We start from the raw sequence: 21048 nt of genomic DNA on the forward strand, positions 1-21048 counted from the left end.
GAAAGGGAAAACGTTTTGCTGAAACCTCAGAGTTACTGATAACTCTTTAAAAATCATCAGTACTATATAAAACACCACATCTGTTAAATAAAACATTACATTCATATTGCAAGTCTGTCACAGCCATTATGAATAATTTAATCTACACGAATATTTTAATGTAGAAGTAGCTGTAGTTTGGAAAAAAAAAGTTCTAATGCATTTGAATTTGAGTCACTCTGACCTATAAAATCCCCAGGTCTCATGTTCTTACACTCTGAAATGTGTGAGATAGCATAAAGACACTGGCGTTAGTGACGACACCAATAAAAAGGAGGGAATAGTTGTAATAGATGAATAACAACAACAATAGTAATAACAACACACAAATGTGTTTTTGTACTCAACACCTTAAATCATGTCATCGGCATCAATGACATGGCTCATCTATGCTGAATATAATAATAACATTATTATTATTATTATTATTATTATTATTATTATAGAAGTTATTATTATTTTATTTATTTTGTTGGGTTTTCGGAGGTAAATTAAAATAAGTGAGCATTACATACGTTGACTTGTAGGCCTAAAGCATTGATTTGTCTAAAATGTTAGTTCTAAAATACATTATTAATGGCCGGATATCTCATCATTATTTGCTGATAGTCAACTTTTGTGCTTCTTTCAAGCGGTATGCCGTGCCTTGGCGCTGGTTTCCAAGGCGACATGCCACTCGCAACATGGCGCCGCACTGACTTATCGTTTCCACGGAGCAACGAAGCCAAACCTGCGCCTACGGCTGTACGTCTATGGCGGTTGCGACCGGACCGTCTTATTTTGAAAGGTTCCCCCGGTACTCCGGCTTTTTCACTCACGCTGGATTAACACTGCTGCGAGAGCGAGCAGGCGGAGAGGAACGGCATCTAAAAAACCGACTTGGAAAAACTACTTATCGGTAAGCGGGGAATTTGGCGACTAAATATTCACGTACTCTGTGTTGTTTTTCACGTTTTCCCAACGGTGTTTGGTGCAGTGGGCGCGCGTTCGCCTTTTTTCCCGTCTCTCAAAAAGATGAGTCGGCTTCGGTCGAGTGTAAGCGCCCTTATTGCTCACCAAGCTTGCTCCTATATTGCTCCCCAGCCGTGACGTTCAGTAACTTGACTCGGACACAGTCGGTCCCACCATGTGTCCAAAGAGTCTCGCACGGCCCTGACACGCTTCGGGTCGGGGTTTCTAATTCACCGGGTTCGCATTTTAATCCGGTACGTGTCATGTTTTGCTCATTGTGAAAGTTGGACCGTCAGCGCAGTGTTAGTCTCTCTCTGCAAAAGCCATTCTTGGCCCCATCTCTCTCTCTCTGTCTCTCTCTCGCTCTCTCTCTCTCTGTTTCTAAATTCAGCGGTTAGTCTGAACAAGCGTTGCAATCTTCAGGCTAAAAGCACTTAAAAGATTCTGTGGAAATTTCCACTTATTTGGCCTTGAAGAACTCCGTATATTTCTAACGTCGAAGCCTTACATAATGAAGGTTGCACGACCTCATCCGATCCGTTTCTCTGAGGCGATCGCCAAAATAAACTAAACGCGGGTTTGAGAAGCTGGTGAACGCGAGGATGCGTTGCACGAACTAAACTGTTGACGTTTTCCACGTTGACTCAAAGCAACCGATTATTCATGTGGCCTCTTAACTTCCCTATTGTGCAACTTGAGTGATCCGCTGGCATCGCGCTGCTCCGACTGACGTGCCGCAGCAGCTTCTCTGCAAGTTCACGAGATCTGTTATTGAACAGATGGCAAAAATGTTTTGTTTTTTTAAATTAATTTATTTATTTATCTCCATCGTGTTTTTTTGGTCTTGAAGTTGCAGCAGGATGAATAGATATAGTGGGTGTAAGCAGGCCAGCTCGTGACTTTTAGAGACTACACTACATGTTGTCCATATTAATGCAGTTGGGGAAGTTGAAGTTATTAAAATTTCCGTATGAAGTGTGAGCTCCATATGCCGGTCGCCTCCTGGCTGTTCATATCCCAAAAACTACGTAATTTGTCAGCCATAATTTATCAGGTTTTTATTTTTTATTTTAAAGTTTAGAGTAGTTACATTTTGGAAAAAATAAATCTTGTAGAAAAACCAAACGCATTTCAACTAGAAAAAACACCAATCGATGAGCCAGATATCAATATCGGACATGATCGGTGGAAAAATATCCGATTTTTTTTTCTTGTCATATCGACTAAATGGATCAAAACTCGCACCATTTTAGCCCATAGGAGCACATCGACCAACGTTGTTTACATGGCTACCCTGCTTTGTTTAGCTTCATAAAAAGTCATATAATTGTTAGAAAAGAAGTGCTTTGATGCATAAGTAGACATAATCTTGTAGTTCCTTCATTTTATGTTGGGTTTCCAAATTACTACCTGACATCAAAGAACCCGCTGCATATTCCTTTCTCTTTTATCTTTTCTAGTGGGTTAGTGGGGGGAAAACATGGACTCTGCATGTCACAGCTGGAAGTAAAGTGAAACCCAGATTGGCCAAAAAAAAAGAAGTCTGATCAGGGTTCCTCAAATTAAAACTTGAAGCTCATCTTCCCAGAAATGCTATTCAATATCACATTATTTAAGTTCATTAGAATATAAAACATTTCCTTGCTGTGAACTAGTAGCTACAGGTATCTTATTAGATTCTCACGATTCAGTATAAAAGTACAATATCATCACCATGACGAATAGACTTTTTTTTATTATAGCATAATGTTCTTCTATTAAAAAAGAGAAACAACAATCTTTCATTGTTCTGCTAAAAGAAGATAACATTACTAGCCCAAAATAATGCTACTGTGTTTGCTGTTTTGACTCTATTATGTGGAGTTGGCACATACCTAAGTGTAGCACACGTATATTCTGTTTTTGTTTTTCCAAACAGTGACATTTGTCTTTCTTTTAAGCAAAGTTTTTTTTATAGGCCAGCTGACTGGCAGTGCTCAGCAACAGGTGCTATGCTCTGTATAATGGGAAGAAAAAAAAAACACAACTCTGGTATTTCCAGGAATGGTTTGATGAAAGACATTGAAATGGTAAGATTTTTAAGACATAAATACTTGTATTTTTCTTACAGCGAACACAGCAAATACACCAAGTATCAGTTTACTTTCATTTAGTTTGATCTGTTGTCACAATAACTGCATGTCCAGAGTGGAATGAAATGATATCAAAGACAAAAAAAAAAAGATTTCTAAGTGAACACCTCTGCTGGGTTTTAGAAATGATAGCTGTAATAATGTATTGTTTGTAATATGTTGCGCAACATCAACAACTGCAGTGATAACAGTAATATTAGGATGATTTAAGATTACTGGTTTTTTTTAAAAAAAAAAAAAAAAAGAAAAACATTTCTCAAAGGTGATAATTTCCTTTTATTCTACTCTTAGGATGTTTTTTTTTTTTATCTTGGAGCCCCATCCTTTCTGAAATCATAGCAGCGTGCGGCTTGTTTCTATGCAACAAACACAAAAGCAGATGAGGGCTGTGACTCTCTGCTGAAGGGATTTTTCTACTCTGGTTCATTCACTTCTGCTCCTTTGTGTCCAATACTTTGCTTTTTAGTTCCAGTCAAACTTTCTTTTCTTTTTTTTTTTTTTTTGTCGTGTCACAGGAAGGTCTCTGAGTGATTAAAGAAATTGGCAGTGCCGGATCATTTTGCAGCGGTAATTACAAGCCTTCGCGGACAAGACCTTTTCTCTGTTTTTTTTGTGTGTTTTTTCCTTTTCCTTTTGGAACATCTTTCTCTCTGGAACCCAGATTCACTGCTAGTAGCTTACATTTTTCCATTTAACATCTTGGTTTCTGGCGAATGTGATGCTTTCTAAATTATTTTGGGGGGAAACGAAACAGAGAAACTTCAAGTGAAGCAGACTTGCGTTCTTCGTATCCTCACTGTTGATGAATCCTGCTTTTATCCTTTTTTGGCTGAATCATACCGTCGTCCTGTAGCGGACTGATGCCAAAACATCTCCGGCGGTGCAGGGACTCGCCTTCATTTTGTCAACACCTTACCGCCTCCCCTCCCGCTCAGTCCGAGGCTGCGTTACATTTCAGTCAACCGCAGTGCAGAGAGCAGTTCATTTAAAAAAAGAAAGAAGTGATTTATCTGGGTGAGTATTTTAAGTTGTTATGAAGAGCTCTGGAACTAAAGTATCCGTGGCGATTTAGTCGGTTACTGAGCAGCCTCAAAATCTCTCCATCTGAATGATCTTCCCTCCCCATTTTTAGCATCTTGTCTAATCTCCACAGACATGCTGGGTCTCAGTCAGCGTCACGTTCTGTCCGATAGCAGAAGCAAATATGTCAATGAGCTCACTTTTTAAGAGTTAAACTTTGTGAAAGCACGTTTCACGAAGGAGTAGGAGACGAGCAGACATAAAGCTAAACACCTATAACTCTTTAGCTTTTTTTTTCTTTTCCTGCATATCGTGACAAGAAACACATTTTGAAAGTTTCCGGCAGTCTTTTTAAACTTTGCATGCAGTCAGAGCCTCGTATAAACGATGAGTAAAACGTAGAGTTTCCCTAAAAAGATGCCTTGCCGCACCAAATCTGAAAAAGACACGATTTTATTCTTGTTTTTTGATCTTAAAGTTGCCAGTTATTGAACCCCCTCCCACACCTGTTGCTGTGCACTGCCGTTTAGAAGTGAGCTATAGTTTCCCCGCCATTTTTAAGGGAAAACAAGGAAGCTGTAAACTAGAAGGCTGCCACTTTTAGCTCATGTTAAGATGAAGCTGCTACCTCAACATGCTAAGTACAGACAACTGCTGGCTCCATTTGAGACTAATTATCCAGCTAATATCCATTATGTAAACTTTATGGTTATTAGAAAAAACAACAACCAGAAAATCTACTTTTTTTTTTTTTTTTGGCTCAAGTTTGTGAATTTAAAACAACCAATGAATCACTTATAATTAACTTTTACATTCATTAATCAACATATCATCTTTGCAAAGGTTGAAACAGTTGGTAGTTTTCTTTAAATAAATGCAATCAGGTCATCTTACTTCTACACATACAGTTGATTTTGCTTTTAACGCTAAATTCTGTGATCGTTTTCATACTGTGAGAATCTCTCGTAGACCCAGGCTGAATAAATACTTTTCAGCTTCACTAATTTCAGGAGAAAATCCCTTTTTTTGTTTCTCCCCTGCCTGATCGCCACTTACATTGGAAAGCAAGCGCCGGTGAGCTACAGATGCCACCAAGTGGAGTTCGGGGAGACGTCCGTCTGTGTAGCACGTTCATGTTATCGGGTTGCTCTTCCCCACCCGGGGACGCCGGAGGCTCAAAAAGGCCTTTTTATTTATTTATTTTAGAACTGTTAAGTGCTGATGAGGATATGATTCGGTAAGTGCTTGTTAAAGGGGATGTGCAGCGTGGATCTCCTGTTGCCTCTGAGTGCCTCCTCGTGCCTGGCGTGGGCGTGTGTGTGTGTGTGTGAGTGTGTGTGTGTACACATTTGGAAGCTCTCGTCTTTCGGGTTCAGTCAGAGTGTCGGTTGGCGCGAGATCGAGGCGGACCTTTGCTCGCTGTGGTCCACGCAGACCACTCTCTGCTGCGTGCAAAACGGGGAAGTTGCTTTTCTTCCTGTCTGCCTAAACCAGCCGAACATCTGCAGAAAGCTACGGCTCGTGCTGCTTAGTGACGCTGCAAAGAAACAAAACCTTACCGACTGTTTTTGGTTTAGTCTCATGTGTGAATATCTTAGCTTTGTCTTAGTTCACGTATGCTAACTTACAAGTAACTTTGTAGGAGCTTGATTTAAGTCAATGGTTCCTTAATGTAGTTTTAAAAAGTGCTTTATCCATTTATTCATTGTTATTTCACTTATAACATGTGAAAAATGTCTTGTTATAAACGAGTGGTAGTTTTTCCATCAGTAATAAGGGATTATTGACTTAGAACTAGCTCCTATGTGTTGCTGAAAAGTTATGTGTTAGTCAGTTTTATTTTATTTTAAGTGTACTAAGATATTTTTCACTAGAAACTAGACGAAAGATACTTGGTAAGAGTTTGTATTTTTGCAGTTTGTTTTTAAGTCAATAATTGATGGAAAAGTGCAAGTTATAAGTGAAATAGTTTGCAAGTGAAATAAGACATATATTTTTCCAATATTATGACATACTTATAACTAGTACTTTTTCATCAATATTAAGGAATTATTTACTTAAAATAAGCTCCTAATTCTTCCTGAAAAGTCTCTTTTAAGCTTGTTTATGTTATTTCAATTATACTAAGATGTAGAAAACTGTAAGATATAGAAACTGGACCAAAAATACTTAATAAATTTTGTGTTTTAGCAGAGGGGGCTTATTTGTATAGGAAAGTTAAAACGACCCAGGGTAGAGTCAGAAATGTGTTGATTTTGTTGTTTTATTTTGACTTTTCTTTTTATCATAAAGCAAGCAATTATACTTTTTTCTCAACTGCTCTTTTTTGTCCCTCTTCTTCTAACCCCCACCCTGCACTCCCCTCCCCTCCCAGTACAATGAGGACCTCTGGTTTGTGTGTCTTTTGTCAAAGTTGGGAGGTGTGGAGGGCGGGGGGGAAGAGACAGAGAAAGTCTGGTGCGGGGTCGCGGGTGAAAGGCGGCGCTGGTCCCAGTGGAGCACCGGGGTCGCCGTGGCAGTCCGGCGGTCGGGGAGGGGGTCGGCCCCCGGCCCTCGGCGGCGGCCCCTGTTTTAATAGAGATGTCAGATGTGACAAAGACGAGGCTGACAGCGTGGCTGAATGGAGCCGAGGCCGAAACCAGCGCTCACCCTGTCCCTCCTTTCGCATTCACGCCGCCACCGCCTCTTGTTGCTTTAACTTATTTCATCTGCTTTTCACAGCCAGGCCGGGGGTCAGCTCCGTGTGTCAAAACTATCCACATTCACGTCAAGCCGCCGTTTGAATCGTCTAAAAAGACGCTCCCAATTAAGATTTTTTTTAAAAAAAGAAGAAAAAGAAATCAGATTCACCAGTGGAAGCGACTCCTTTGCGAGATTAAATTTTCCAGCCATCTGGGGTGCTACATAGGTGCTAAGTGCAGGGCCAGAAGAGAAGCTTTTGGAATATTAATGTTCTGACTTAAGATTTGGCAGCATTGTTCAGCAAAAGTCAGCACTCCTTCGTTTTGTACTTTCTGAAAAAAGCTGCAAATTAAGGCAGCAGAAATTCTCTTTGTTTTGAGGCTGATATTCCACCAGCCGCTACGTATAAAGTGGAAGCAAACCTGAAAAGTGTGGCATGCATGTGCTTTCAATACTCTGATAACATTCATTTCCACAAACAGGCTTCAGAAGTAACCTTATTATTAGATATTCTTATAGAATGAGAGTCTTGCTTGTGTTTAAGTGAATCTGTTTAGAAGCAGTTGTTCTGTGAAGGCCTCAGAGGTTTGTTGGAAAACATTCGGTATCCGTATCCGATATTATTTTAATCCAATCCAGAAGTTTGTTTCTGATATGAAATGAAACCTGCATCTTTTAGCAACCCAGAATGCTGTGCGGTTTTGGAACAGAGTTCAGTCAAAGTTGAATCTATCAGATGTTTTATCTATTGATATCGATCACATTTCTATCGCGATATTTATTTTTATTGATTTATTATTGCATGCATCATTGCAGTTCTTTTTGTTTTGTTTTTTTTGCTCCAGTGGCCTTTATTTGAAAGTGCTGAGACAGGAAAGTGGGTAAAGAGAGAGAGCAAATCACCAGGCCGGGAATCGAACCTGCGACCGCCACGTTGAGGACTAAGGCCTCCTCCTGTGGGTTGTGCTTAACCCCTGCGCCTTACGGTCTGGCATGTCTATTGCTATAAAGTAGAAATGGCATCTCGCGTATCTTATGCCGAAAATAATTTCAGTCATCATTTGGCTCAGCAAAAGCAGAGGGACAGTGGACAAGAGAGAACACCGAACCGGCTGAAGATCTATCATTCTCCTCTCTTGCTAGGTCTTCGGAGCGGTTTTGTCTGATTCGCTCGCTCTCGCTGGAGAACAATCCTTCTCATCTGCTCCCTCTCAGCGCTCCGAGCCTCAGCCTCCAGGGGGCCACCACTATGAGCCAGGAGACGCCCGACTCTGGTAGGAACTTCTCTATGAGCGGCTGCTTAAAGCGAGTTGCCGGAAAGGAGCACATGAATATAAATGTGTGTGTGTACGTGTTTCGTTTCAGATGGTGACTGTGCTCAGGATGTGGCTGACTTCAGCTGGGACGACTACCTGGAGGAGACGGAAGCCGTGGCCGTGCCCCATCACGCCTTCAAACATGTAGGTGGAAAGGTTTTCTGTTGTTTTTTTTTTTAGCTTAGTTAAACTATGTTGTAATATGAAAATATCATTCAAATGATAAGTTGGAGTCAGCCTCCCAGATATGAACACAAAATTCACAAGATGTTTTCTTGAAGCTGCGCTCAAACGATTAATCGGATTAATCGCAATGAATCTGTGAAGGAAATCGGAGTAATTGGAGTAATTGCAGACTCAAATAAAAAAGCTATTTGCTGAAAAAACAACATATTTAGAGCATTAATTAAGNCAAAACTGTACAAAATGAAAGCACTTTTTTCTGTAAAAATGTTTTTGCTTTATTTTTTTGCTTGTATTTCTAATATTGTATAAAAAAAGGCTTAAGTGGTTAAATGAAAAATCTGCAGAATGTGCTCATTTTTAAAAATGCGATTAATCGATTAATCGTCAGAATAATCAATTACTAAAATAATCATTAGTTGCAGGCCTACATTGGAGCTCTCCTCAAGTCAGTTTATTGACTTCATTTGCATGAACTCCGGTAGATTGCAGCTGATTTCAAACAATCCTAACGATCCTCGTCGTGCCTCAGGTGGACCAGGGACTCCAGACGGGTCTGACCCCGGGCATGAAGCTGGAGGTGTGCGTCCGCTCAGAGGCCGACGCCCCCTACTGGGTGGCCGCCATCATCACCACGTGCGGCCAGCTGCTGCTGCTGCGCTACGAGGGCTACCAGGACGACCGCCGCGCCGACTTCTGGTGCGACATCATGACAGCGGACCTCCACCCGCTGGGCTGGAGCCGGCAGCATGGCAAGACCATGAGACCCCCCGAGGGTGAGCTGTTGGTTCTGACTCAGTCGGACTGGAAAAGTTTTAAAAACAGTTTTGGCGCATCAGACACCGATATCTGTGGTTAGAGATGAGAATAATGTCATCATAATACTATGATGTCTTTAGCTAGAGCTGTTCCTTCTGATCAGGGTGCATGAAAAAAAAAAAAAAACTTTATTTATTATGATTGTTTTCAGAGCATAAAGTTGCCTTAAGAAATATTCCTCTCCTTTGTGACGTGTTAGAGCCACAAACTCAACGTACTTTGTTTGGAATTTATAAGTGAGACCTACAGATGGTAGAGCATAATTAATAGGAAAAAGGACAATAAGTGATAAATATTTTATTGAAAATAAAAATCTGATCTGCTCATTACATTTTTGGATTAATCGATTAATAACCAGCAAAAGGTGCTCAATATGATATTTCATTTACAGAATTTGAACTCCGCCACTTATTATATTAACATTCAAAGAAGGTCATTTTATTCTTAAATGCAAAATGCAATTTTTGGGGGGAATATTTTTGTCTTAATTGCTGCTCTGACTGTGTTGCTCTTTCAGCAAGTGGCCTTTTTTAGAGCCTGTATACTTCAGTTAACGATTAATCGATTGCTAAGCTAGTTGGCGATTATTACTTTAATGGGTTCTTCACGATGAATCTGATTAATCATTCCAGCCGTACCACCTGGGCGATAACTGACCCGCTGTTTGAGTGCAGATTTTATTTAGGGAGATCAGAGTAAAAGGAGCAGAATTCCTATCTTTGCCATACTTTTAGTTCTGTCCCTTTAAAACCATGTAACATTTTCCGCCCACTTCACAATTACATGCTACTTTATGTTGTATTAAAATCCCAAAAGGATGCTGGACATTATGAGACATTTTGTCTCATTTTGTTTGTAATAACACAAAATGTGGCGAAGTCCAAACGGTGTGAAGCGGTGTGTTCATTTTTATTTCAAGAAGCTGTAAAACATGGTTTATCTTCCACCTTCTTTTTAGCATTTTTATTTGAAAGAAGAAAAGAAAAAAGAAGGCCAAATCCTAAATCAGTAAATATTGTAATAAAGTAATTTGCTTTGACTGTCTTAGCTAAGAGTTAGATGAGTGACAAATGAAAGCTGGAAAAGAGTGTGTGTGTGTTGTTAAAGACTTCCTGGTCCTGTGGTGGCTGACCTGAACTCTGTGGTCTGTGAACCTTTTGCTGTAGGTGTGCGTGAGAAACATCCAGAGTGGGAGGCCATGTTGGAGAAGGCCTTGGCTGAGGAGTGCAGCGCGCCTGCCAGTCTGCTGGAAATGGTAAGGCAGTGGTTCACAACATCTGCTCAGCCTTAAACTCCTAAAGGAGCCCAGCTTTAATATCACGAAAGCTTCTGTTTGTTGCCTTTAAACAACATACTAGCAGCCAGTAAGGTTTAAATTAGCATATGAAGGTTCCCACAATAAAGTCAGACGAGAGCTGTTACTCTGTTGACTTCAGTATTTATAACTCACTGACTTAGAGAGAGAAAAACTGACAGTTTATAGCCTGAGGTGATCAGAGCAACCGATTCAAAGTAAAACTGTGATGTTTTACTTTCTGTTTTACTTCCAGTATGAAAACTCATAGTTGATGCAACTTTCACGTGCCTGTCGCTCTGCAAAAACACTAAATCTTACCAAGTGTTTTTGGTGGAGTTCCCAATGCAAATATCTTAGTTTTTTGTCCTATTTCGAGTGTACTAACTTACAAGTAACTTTTCAGTGAGAAGTGTGCGCTTTTGTCAAGTCAGTAACTCCTTAATATTGACGGAAAACTACTAGTTACAAGTGAAATAATTTTTCAGTGCAACAAGACATTTTTCTCATATTATAAGTTAAAAAGTCTTGCTCCACCGGCAGACTGCTGAACTTATATCTTGTACTTTTTCAGTAATATTAAGGAGTTATTGACTTAAAGCTCCTATATCTTGCTGAAAAGTTACCTGTAAGTTAATGTTGTCTTATTTCTGGTTCACTAAGACATTTGCACTAGAAACTAGGCCAAAAATACTCTGTAATATTTTGTGTTTTTGCAGTGCATGAAAAGCTCCAGCCTGAACTAAATGAGGTTTTGCGTCTGCAGTAAAATGTGCGACTCGCATGCAGTTGGTAAAACGCAGGCCAAACTGAGCGTTTGTTTACACCACTAAGGCCGAGACGCTGAAAGCACATTCGCAGGATGAGCAACCTGTGAAATTCTTCACCGCTGTTAGTTGGCTTCCAGCGGCCGGACTTCGGTCCTGCCACCGAGTCACACGTGCCGCGTTCTCCCTCTCCATGCCGAGGCACGCGTCCGCATTCACGACCTCTCTCGCTCCTCAGCCCCAGCGCGGCAGAGACCCGGTGGAGCTCCTGACCGCCGGATGCTACGTGGAGCTCCAGGACGGCGTGGACCCGCGGTCGGCCTGGGGCGCCGAGGTGGAGGAAAACGTCGGCGGGAGGCTGAAGCTGCGCCTGCTGGGCACCGAGGGCCTCCCGGACACGCCTGCTACCCTCTGGCTCTTCTACCTCCACCCACGCCTGCACCCACCCGGCTGGGCTAAAGAGCAGGGCTGCACCCTGAGGCCTCCTTCAGGTCAGCGGCTCTCGAGTTCTGTAGTTTTGAGGGGAAAAGGCATGAGTCTAATGGATGTTTATGAAAATATAAACAACATAATGTAACAGAAATCGTTTGATCACTAACTGCATTCAGCGTGTTTGTTCTTCAGCACTGACAAGAAAATAAAGGGACAGTGACCCAGTAGAGCTTGAAATTAGTTTTCCATTCATGATTAGAGCAATTTTCAGGACTGCAGCCTGTAAATATGATCTTGTTTGTATGTAAAATATAAAAAAGCCCTAATGGCTGTACACTGTACGTGATGACACAGCTGGTTTCTCTTCTGCTGCCACTACAGCTAAAGGCTTATTGATTTTTAATGCCAGGCCCCCTTTTTTTGTGCTAATGTAGTTTTTTTTATACATTTGGACACTGCTTACAGAAGCAAGAAGCAGAAAGTAGGGAGAAGTGAAACTCAAAATATATAACAAAATGAGGTTTTAGCTAAACTTTGTGTAGCCAAACAAAGTTTACAGTTTACAAAACAAAAAGGAGAGTGTTATTATCTAGGTATTAAGAAATAGAGGTGGGATGATGCATACAGAATATTGCTGGGATCTGTTTGTGGTTCACTCCAGAAATATCACACATTAGTAACAGGCAATCTGTAATTTATTGACTTTAAAACATGTTATTATCCAGGTTTAAAGCAAAAGTATGAGGCAAGTTGGCATTAGTTATGTCATTGTGACAAACTGAAGCGTTGTGAATTTTTTTTTTATTATTTTGGTAAAAAACAAAAATAAGAATAACTGTTTGCTAGTAAACGACTGTAAAATGTGATCTAAAATGAGTTTCCTTTATATTAAACTACAGTGTAAAGAATTTTTAACCTCTTTTGTTGATGCTCAGCTCAGACATGTTCAGATTGTGACCATGTGATCATCCATGTGATCATCTTGCCCTTCTATTGTTCTTCTTAGTTTTCTGGCTTGCAGAAAGAAGTGCATTCATGGCCAGGCACATGACTCAGCTGACTTAGCAACGTTTAGTTTTTTTCTACCCAATGTTGGCTTCCCAACCAAAATCAATCATTACTACAATCACAGCGTAAAAAACCAGTATTGGTCGCTGTGGCCTCCAGGTTGTGTCAGATTAGCTGCGAGGCTATTACTGTGGGGAGGGGAAATCGGTGTAAAAGGGAGATAAAGCACTAAATGTTATGATCTAGAATGCAAAGTGCTGTGTTTATGAAGGCAAAGAACAAACTTTTTGTCTAAGTTGTGTCTGCACAAAAGAATCTAACAATCAAAACAGAGAGAAAACATGCTAACATTAGCCTAGCATATGGATTAAAACTTTGTTGACAAGAGCTCTGTGGTTCTCCATACAAACTGATACTTCAGCATCAGAAATGTCATTAGTGAGTGAGTTTGAACTCGTTCTGTGTTTTCAATTGCAACAAAGTATCAGACTGGGTTCGGGTAGTGGCGTTCTCAAACAGCTTGCATTAGTGAAAAATAAAAAATAAATAAAATAAAAATCATGTCTTCCCTGGTGTACACCTCTGGTCCATTACAACAATACATGTTGGTGTAAAACATCCCTGTGCTTCACCTAGAGCCTTTGCCTTGTGTCACCTTTCTAAAAATAGTAGAAGTTGTTCTCCTCTCATCTCTCTAGATGAGCCAACAAACGGTACGCACATGTTGTTGCGACCATAAACAACATATGCTGCTCACTCAGAGTGACATCAGTTTTAGCCGCTGTAAATGGTAGCTGCACAGATAACTGCTGAAATCCTGACCACAGATTAGGGCTGCAAAGAGCCAGCAAGCATTTTTACAAACTTTCTGTGGGAAATTTAGCTGGCAAATTCTGGAAATGTTCAGGAATGTATTCAATTAATTAGAAATGGTTGGAAATTGAAGCGAGTTGTGTCATACCCAAACATTTTGCTTTGTCATAAGCGAACATCCATGTGCCATTTTTACGGTAAAGAATATCAGCAATAACATCACGATGTCTTTACCGAGTCTTGTCAAAGGTCAGTTTTGCCTGAACCGAAGCATTCGAGTCGCATTCATAATCTGATAAATATTCATAATTTACTGCATTATCAGTGGAAACGCAGCACTTTCTCACAGAAACAATGCATTTTACATTTTACAATTACATTTTGCACCAAACTATGAAAAGACACATGACACTTTTACTGTCCTCTAACTGGTATTTTTAAACTGTTTTTTCCCCCCAAAACAGCATTGCAAGTTTAATTACTACAATAAAACAATACCTTTTTTATATATATATATAATTAAGCAACAATAGCTGTTCTTTATACTCCAGCAGCTGATTGTTGTGGATTTATTTTCTCCAGAGCTGCTGGCGCTGCGATCCGAGGAGGAGTGGGAGGAGGTGAGGCAGCGGATTAGCGACCTTCCCGAGGACAACGCTTTGACGGCAGAGCTCGCTAAGGTAACGCCAGCGCCGCTTTTTGTGCGTTTTACCGAAACGCGTCTGTTTATCCGGCGGCGATAATTTGATCACGTCTTCGAGTGCGTGCTTCTGAAACGGACTCACACAGAGTGTGTGTTCTGGGTGTCTCGCTCAGGATCAGCCCGCTGTCGCAGATCATTGTTTTAAAGACGGGATGAAACTAGAAGCTGTTGACCCGGCGGCACCGATTTCCATCAGGCCTGCGACTGTCACTAAGGTAACGGCGGCTCTCGTTTCTCCTATGCAGCATGGTCCTCGCTGATGTTTGTGTTTATTATTACCTTTATTATTACCTACATATATTTATATTCATAACTTCAGTCGTCCACATAATGCTCGTTGATTGGCACCAGAGGCAGGTAGTAACTAGTTACATTTACTTGAGCAATCTTTTGGAAAAATCTACTTTTAGGAGTATTTTTAACTACACTTCACTTTTTACTTTTACCTGAGTAACTTTATTGTGTATGCTACTCTCACCTGAATAAAATTTCTGGGCACTCTACCCACTGAGGGTAACCTCACCGAATGAAGAACAAGCTCTTTTTAACCAAATGTTAACACAGACACGCACCGGCAGTGTGTAAACGTTGAAGTTTCCATACGTTTACACACTTTTCATCTCCTTCTTTGTTTACCAGGTGTTTGATGAGAAATACTTCCTGGTGACGATGGACGACCTCTGTGGAATAGAGGAGTCGGAGGCCGCGGGACGATCCTTCCTCTGTCACAGAGACAGTCCGGGCATATTCCCAGCGCAGTGGAGTCTGAAGAACGGGCTGCCCCTCAGCCCCCCACCAGGTCTGCTCTCTTCACTGTCTCACTCTAGATTCTCCCTCCCTTCTTCTCTCAGCTCAACTCACCTGCCTCCTTGTCTTTTTGTCTCTCCTTCACTGCAAACAGGTTTCCAGGGCTCTGACTTTGACTGGGCCGACTACCTGAAGCAGTGCGAGGCCGAGGCCGCTCCTCAGCATTGCTTCCCCGTTGTGAGTCGTTTTCCGTCTGGCAACCTGTCGTGTAAAAACTGTGCTCCTCACTGACCTGAAAATGGCGATTAAGTGTAGTGATGATCTATGATTTATTTTTATATGAAGGGTTTATTTCTGTCTTGTTAAGGCTGTGCTAAATGTGGCCTAAAGAAATGAAGTGGGCATGTGCAAATGAAGTCCTTCAGACCCAGCTGGAGCTGAGTGCTGTTCATCATTATGACCAAATGAGGCGGAAAGATTATTGTATTTGAATTTAAGTAAATATATGTACTGGATACAGATAAAAAAATAAAAAAAAACAACAGCATGACTTTTTGAGGTTTGCAGCTGCAGTTTCACCAGTCGGGGTGTCAGTACCTTTCCATATGGATGGGTTTGAGTCCAGTGCTGCCTGTTGGTTATTACAGATTAAACACTGTTGCACATACTGTTGGAGTTTGGTTTATCTACTGCAGATGTGTGAAAAAACCTAGTTCTCATGATTAAAAAGCCATAAAATTAACTTGGGCTTTTCCCTAAGTAGAATCTTTTTTACAGTAGAAACAAACAAAAATCAAATCTTAGCCTTATTCAGACATTTACTGGCACTCCTTCTGTTAATCAGCGTTAAAACAAGAAAAGCTTTTTGTTAAAAGAGAGAAATATTGATTTTCAACATTGCGATTCAAATGAAAACAAGCTGTTTACATATTACATAAAATGTTCCTAATGCTTGACAAAAGAACGGAGGAGAGTTGTAAACGGTTTATTAGATTGATAGCTCAAGGCTTTATGGCTTCTTTAATCAAAAACAACAAGAAGGTCTAGACTTGTTCTACTGGAAACCTTTAGCTATTAATCACATCTTTTGAAGATTACATTTTTAGATTATTTTTTTCATCAACGCGCTCCTTGGGTTTCCGTAGTGAAGAGAGTCAGCATGCCCACGGCGGCCATCTTGTTTTACAGCATCTGTTTATTTGAATTCAGGTCAACTCTGACAATATATAGGGATCAGGCAAAGATTTTTTATTTTTAATGAAAATGAAGTCAATGTTAGAAGAAGACAGTGGTAATAATATGAGAATAAAGTCGTAATATTACCAAGATTAGGACAGTGGTGTCCTAATCTAATTTTAGGAAAACTCCTACACAAAAAATAGCAAAGCATTAATTTGTCTAATCTTTTTGTCGATAAAGTAACTTTTTTTCTTCCAATTTCAAGAGGCTCTTCTGGTGAAATTTTATCTTTATTCTGCTAACATCATCAATATATTCTCCTAAATAAACACAAATTTTCATAGACTGGCCCTAATGCTCTGTCACACAACTCACAAAAGGGATTAGTGAAATAAAAAAAAAAAAACTTTTGAGAAAAGAAGGCGAGGGAGAAGGAAATCATTTAAAATCAGACCTGGAGATTTCATTTTGTAGCCATATAATCGCTCAGCTGTATTAGAAATCTTGAATACATTCTGTTGTAAAATGGTTCTTTTCAGAAAATACATTAGTTCAGGGAACCATTTGAGTGTTTATTCGGCCCAAACGTTTCAGACCATTTTCCTGTTAACCGACCAACGACGATACATTATTATTAGTTTGGTAACGTGAACCGTATTTGTATTTAAAATGTTTTTCAATGATTTCACAAGGCTCCAGCAGCTTTTGGAAGAGAAACCTTGCTGCAGCGTGACAGGTCAGCCGCCATATTTAACGGTGTGAACAGGAGCTTTTCTGTTTTATTTCACTTCGACAAAGTTTGTTGCCAAACTCTACATTTGTGATGCCCTGCATAACAACTGCTTGTTACGTAAATGGCATCTAATTGTTGTTATGGAGACTTGGTGAGAAGAAATTTTCCTCTTTCGCACATTATATTGCCACAGGAAGCCTCTGTTGCATTCAGCTTTTCTTTATTAAGACGTCTAATAAAGCCAAAACGATTGGGCATACTAATCATTTTGCCACCAGTGACGTTGCTGCAGTAAATATGAGTTTATTTTAAAGCTTTGTTGTTTTTTTTCCACATCTTTATCTGGGCTGCTTACAAATCTGACCACTGCTGTAAAAAGATTTTTTTTTTTTTTTGCTGTCCAGCCCAAACTTTTGTCTTCCCTCACAAACGTTCAGAAAGGACGAAACGGAGATAACGAGATTGTACCTGTGCGACCGGCAGCGTAAAGAAACGTCGGCGATAAAAATCTGATTTTCATCGGCGCCGCTTTGTTTTTGCAGCATCAGCTGTTGGACTAAAATTGTTCTGTTGCTCTGGTCTTCACAGGAGCAGGGCGAACACGGCTTCAAAGAGGCCATGAAACTAGAGGCCGTCAACCCACTGTCACCCGAGAACATTCACGTGGCGACTGTCACCAGGGTCAAAGGGCAATACCTCTGGCTTAGCCTGGAAGGTGAGACAGGGGGGGGAGGGAGGAAAACTGTTCAGTTTGTTTAAGAAAGATAAATAAAGTTTTTGGGGTTTGTTCATTTTTTCTGTGCAGTAAACAATACTGTATGTTAGACTAGAAAACAAAACAATGAATTAAATTTGACTTTAAATGTTTTTAATTACTTAATTCTCCTGAAATAACTCAGCATAGAAGAAAAAAAGGCATATTTTACTTAGATGTAACATTATATTTCTGAATAAAAGCCAACCGGTTAAAGTTAATAAACACTATAAAAGTTAAAACTGAATATTTGATTAATTAAATAATCCTTGTTAGTTCCACAAATGTGAATATTTCTTTCAGCAGGAAAAATAAAAACTGCATTGCCTGTAAAAAAAAAAAAAAAAAAAAAATCAGTGAGGAAAAAATCAAAAATACCAACAATCAATAAAGAAACCAAATGTTATGCATTATTCAGAAATCCCTTTTAAAGCCTTTTGTTTGTTTGTTTGTTTGTTTTTTTTTAGCTCCCCACATTTTATTTCATTTTATTTTTACTGAAAATGGTCCATGGATTTATGCATTATGGTTGGGTAGCAGCCAGATGCATCCAGATTAAACAGATTTCTCCTCCTACGCTGAGTAAACTCAAACGGTTTATTATTTCTGACATATTTCAAGCAAAAAATGCCACAAAGAAGAATTCATAGAGTTGCAACCCAACAAAAACCCATCTCACATATCATATTTACATTTTTATTAAAAATAGCATCTCGAGAATATTTTGTACCAATGACAATTTTTTTATAAAATGATTTTATAATCAATGAAAAAAAAGCTTTTATCAATGTTCAAACTCTTGTTTTAGTTCCCAACAAGCTATATTTGATAACTTTAAAAAGCATCCCGACATAACAACATTTTCGGTGTAATAAATCACTTCCAACTGATCCTGGTGAAGGACGACTTTTTAGGATTTGAAGACCTGACTTGTCACAGGAAGTGACGTGCTCACATCGCTGCTCGTGGTTCGCAGGTCTGAAGCAGCCAATGCCGGAGCTGATAGTTCACATGGATTCGCTTGACATTTTCCCCGTCAGCTGGTGTGAGACCAACGGCTACCCGCTGGTCTACCCCATCAAGCCCTCAGGTAAACGACGTCGGCCGACACAGCTGATCCTCCTGATCGCTATGTAGCTGACGTCGAAACACCGACTCACTGCCCACTGTGGCTCATCCTGACCGCTGTTTGTTTTTACTGGATTTTCTTTTTAGTAGAGAAAGAAAGAAAAATTGCCGTGGTGCAGCCAGAGAAGCAGTGAGTATCAGTCAAGTATAGGTGTATTATTGATCAGTCTGTCAACTTCTTGCTGAGTTTCTGCTGCTTTTACAGCAGGACTCCCCCTAAGTCTTCATCTCCCGACGCCGTCAAGCAGCAGATTGCCAGTCAGTCTGAGACAGGGGGTGAGTACGTCCAACTATGCTGCGGTTTAGTGACTGGTCGGCTGTGGCCGGTGGCTGTTTTGTCACTAACCTGCGATCTCGGCGAACAGGACAGGGCAACGGTAAATACTGCTGTCCGAAGATCTATTTCAACCATCGCTGCTTCTCCGGGCCGTACCTCAACAAAGGCCGCATCTCAGAGCTGCCTCAGTTTATCGGTCCGGGGAACTGCGTCCTCGTTCTTAAAGAGGTGAGTAAAGTAACGCACAATACCAACACACAAAGTAGAAGACAAAGTGCCTCACAAAAGTGTTCGTAGCCTCTCTCACAATTTGACACCTGAAACCTACAAAGTTCAGCATATTTTTATTTGTGTTTTATGTGGCATTTTTTTAAAAAAATCCCACTTCCTGACTCTGCTTTGTGTGGGCGTCTATCAACATTGACCGATGTGGTCAGTTCAGCCAAGTGTTTGGCCCGTACTTCATGTTACAGCGGTATCTTCATGTCACATGGCACTAAGCGTATTATTTAGAATTTTTTATTAAATTAAAGTTGCTACCAAGAGTTCACCCCACATCAAAACAACCTGCTTTTCCAAAATTAGATTTTATCTTTGTTCAGGGGGGGAAAAAAAATGCTGTTGCCGCTCACCACTTGACTCACAGCTTTTGACAAAGGAAGTGCTCTGAAATGAACTTCTCGGCTGCTTAAGTTGCTGTTTTTGTAGCGCATTTTGAGAGGAAAAAGGGAAACACAACCGCATTCTCAACACACGAGAGCCGAGCACCCGTCCGACGCCTGCTGAAATGTTTCCTGATACAGCTAATGATGTCTGTGTGGGAGGCGGATTAGTAGATGTTAAACATGCTTTGCAGAAAAGCTTAACACTGCAAATGCTATGAAGCGGAAGGCCAGTTCTGTCCCTTTTAATTGGGATGCTTCAGTTAGCATTTGTCTTGTACAACTGTTTTGGTTAAACTCGAGGAATATTCCTGTTATAAAATGTCGAGCGCCTGTCGCTGGCACACAAACAACAAGCCTTGCTGATAACAATTGTGACTCGTCACATTGGTCTTTTGAGATACTGCGAATCTGAAGTGTTGCAACCGTTTCCTTTTGTGCCTAGGTGCTGACCCTGCTGATAAACTCCGCGTACAAGCCGAGCCGTGTGCTGAGGGAGCTGCAGCTGGATCAGGAGAGCCGCTGGCAAGGCCACGGAGAGACACTCAAAGCCAAGTGAGAAGAAACACTTTTTAATCTCGGCTCGACTCGGCACCTCGGAGAACTTCCTAAAATCGCACGAGGGTTCGCAGCTGGCCTGTTTGAAGGCGCGCTGTGGATTAAGCACAAGCACAAGTGTTTTCAGCACAATACAGCTGCTGCTCAGGCTCCTCCTGTGAAGTTGTTATGGCGCCGATCGCTCCTAGGGGACTTAACGTGACCTCGCCGGTCTAGGTAGCTTACTTTGATCAGGTTCAATCGAAGCAGGAGTCTGAAAAAGGGTCTGACACACTTTGTTTGTTGTTGAGTAAGAAGTCTCCTCCCCCTTAGCGATGCAATCTTTGTATTTGTGGAAGAAACACCACTGTTTTGTCTCTTTACGAGTATCTTTCTTTACGAATAAGGTACAAAGGGAAGAGCTACCGGGCCACCGTGGAAATCGTCCGCACAGCCGATCGTGTGGCAGACTTCTGCAGGAAGACTTGCGTCAAGCTGGAGTGCTGCCCCAACCTGTTTGGACCTCGCATGGTTCTGGAGCACTGTTCAGAGAACTGCTCTGTCCTCACCAAGACCAAATACAGTAGGTGTTTATGACCACAAAGGGTTTATCTCGTAATGTTTACATTTTAACACTTTTACAGAGCTTTAGAGATGCTTATTTGAAAAAGTGGGGGGAAAAATTAGGCAGAAATGTCTGAATAAGTTTTGTTCACATTTAGTGCAGCAGGTAGTTGAATATTTCAGCAAAATCTTTCATATGGGGATACAGGAACTTAATTTGGCACAGATGTTTCCACAAGCTGCCTTTTTTTTTTTTTTTTTTTTTTAAAAAAAAAAAAAAAATTACCCACTAAAAAATACAAAATGGG

General features: G+C 40.6%; 1 protein-coding gene across 5 annotated transcripts in view; it reads left to right on the forward strand.

The window, feature by feature from the left end:
- The first annotated feature begins 763 nt into the window (after positions 1–763).
- Positions 764–21048, forward strand: part of sfmbt1 (Scm like with four mbt domains 1) — a 27342-nt gene continuing 7057 nt past the window's right edge. Inside the window, exons 1-17 of one of the 5 annotated variants that reach the window (XM_015060873.1) lie at positions 764–937; positions 7968–8098; positions 8190–8284; positions 8856–9099; positions 10309–10397; positions 11442–11694; positions 14039–14136; positions 14273–14374; positions 14799–14958; positions 15061–15143; positions 17407–17533; positions 18549–18662; positions 18788–18830; positions 18909–18976; positions 19066–19205; positions 20085–20194; positions 20584–20759. In XM_015060873.1, coding sequence (XP_014916359.1) covers positions 792–937; positions 7968–8098; positions 8190–8284; positions 8856–9099; positions 10309–10397; positions 11442–11694; positions 14039–14136; positions 14273–14374; positions 14799–14958; positions 15061–15143; positions 17407–17533; positions 18549–18662; positions 18788–18830; positions 18909–18976; positions 19066–19205; positions 20085–20194; positions 20584–20759 — 2179 coding nt within the window. In that variant the 5' untranslated portion in view covers positions 764–791. Of the gene's footprint in view, positions 938–1024; positions 1245–7967; positions 8099–8189; positions 8285–8855; positions 9100–10308; positions 10398–11441; positions 11695–14038; positions 14137–14272; positions 14375–14798; positions 14959–15060; positions 15144–17406; positions 17534–18548; positions 18663–18787; positions 18831–18905; positions 18977–19065; positions 19206–20084; positions 20195–20583; positions 20760–21048 lie in introns of those variants that run through there. The other 4 variants (XM_015060872.1, XM_015060874.1, XM_015060871.1 and 1 more) reach the window with 4 other exon arrangements.

This window comes from Poecilia latipinna, unplaced genomic scaffold (assembly GCF_001443285.1).
Source record: "Poecilia latipinna isolate Pla-1442-1.1 unplaced genomic scaffold, P_latipinna-1.0 Scaffold1751, whole genome shotgun sequence".
Classification (NCBI taxonomy): Eukaryota; Metazoa; Chordata; class Actinopteri; order Cyprinodontiformes; family Poeciliidae; genus Poecilia; species Poecilia latipinna.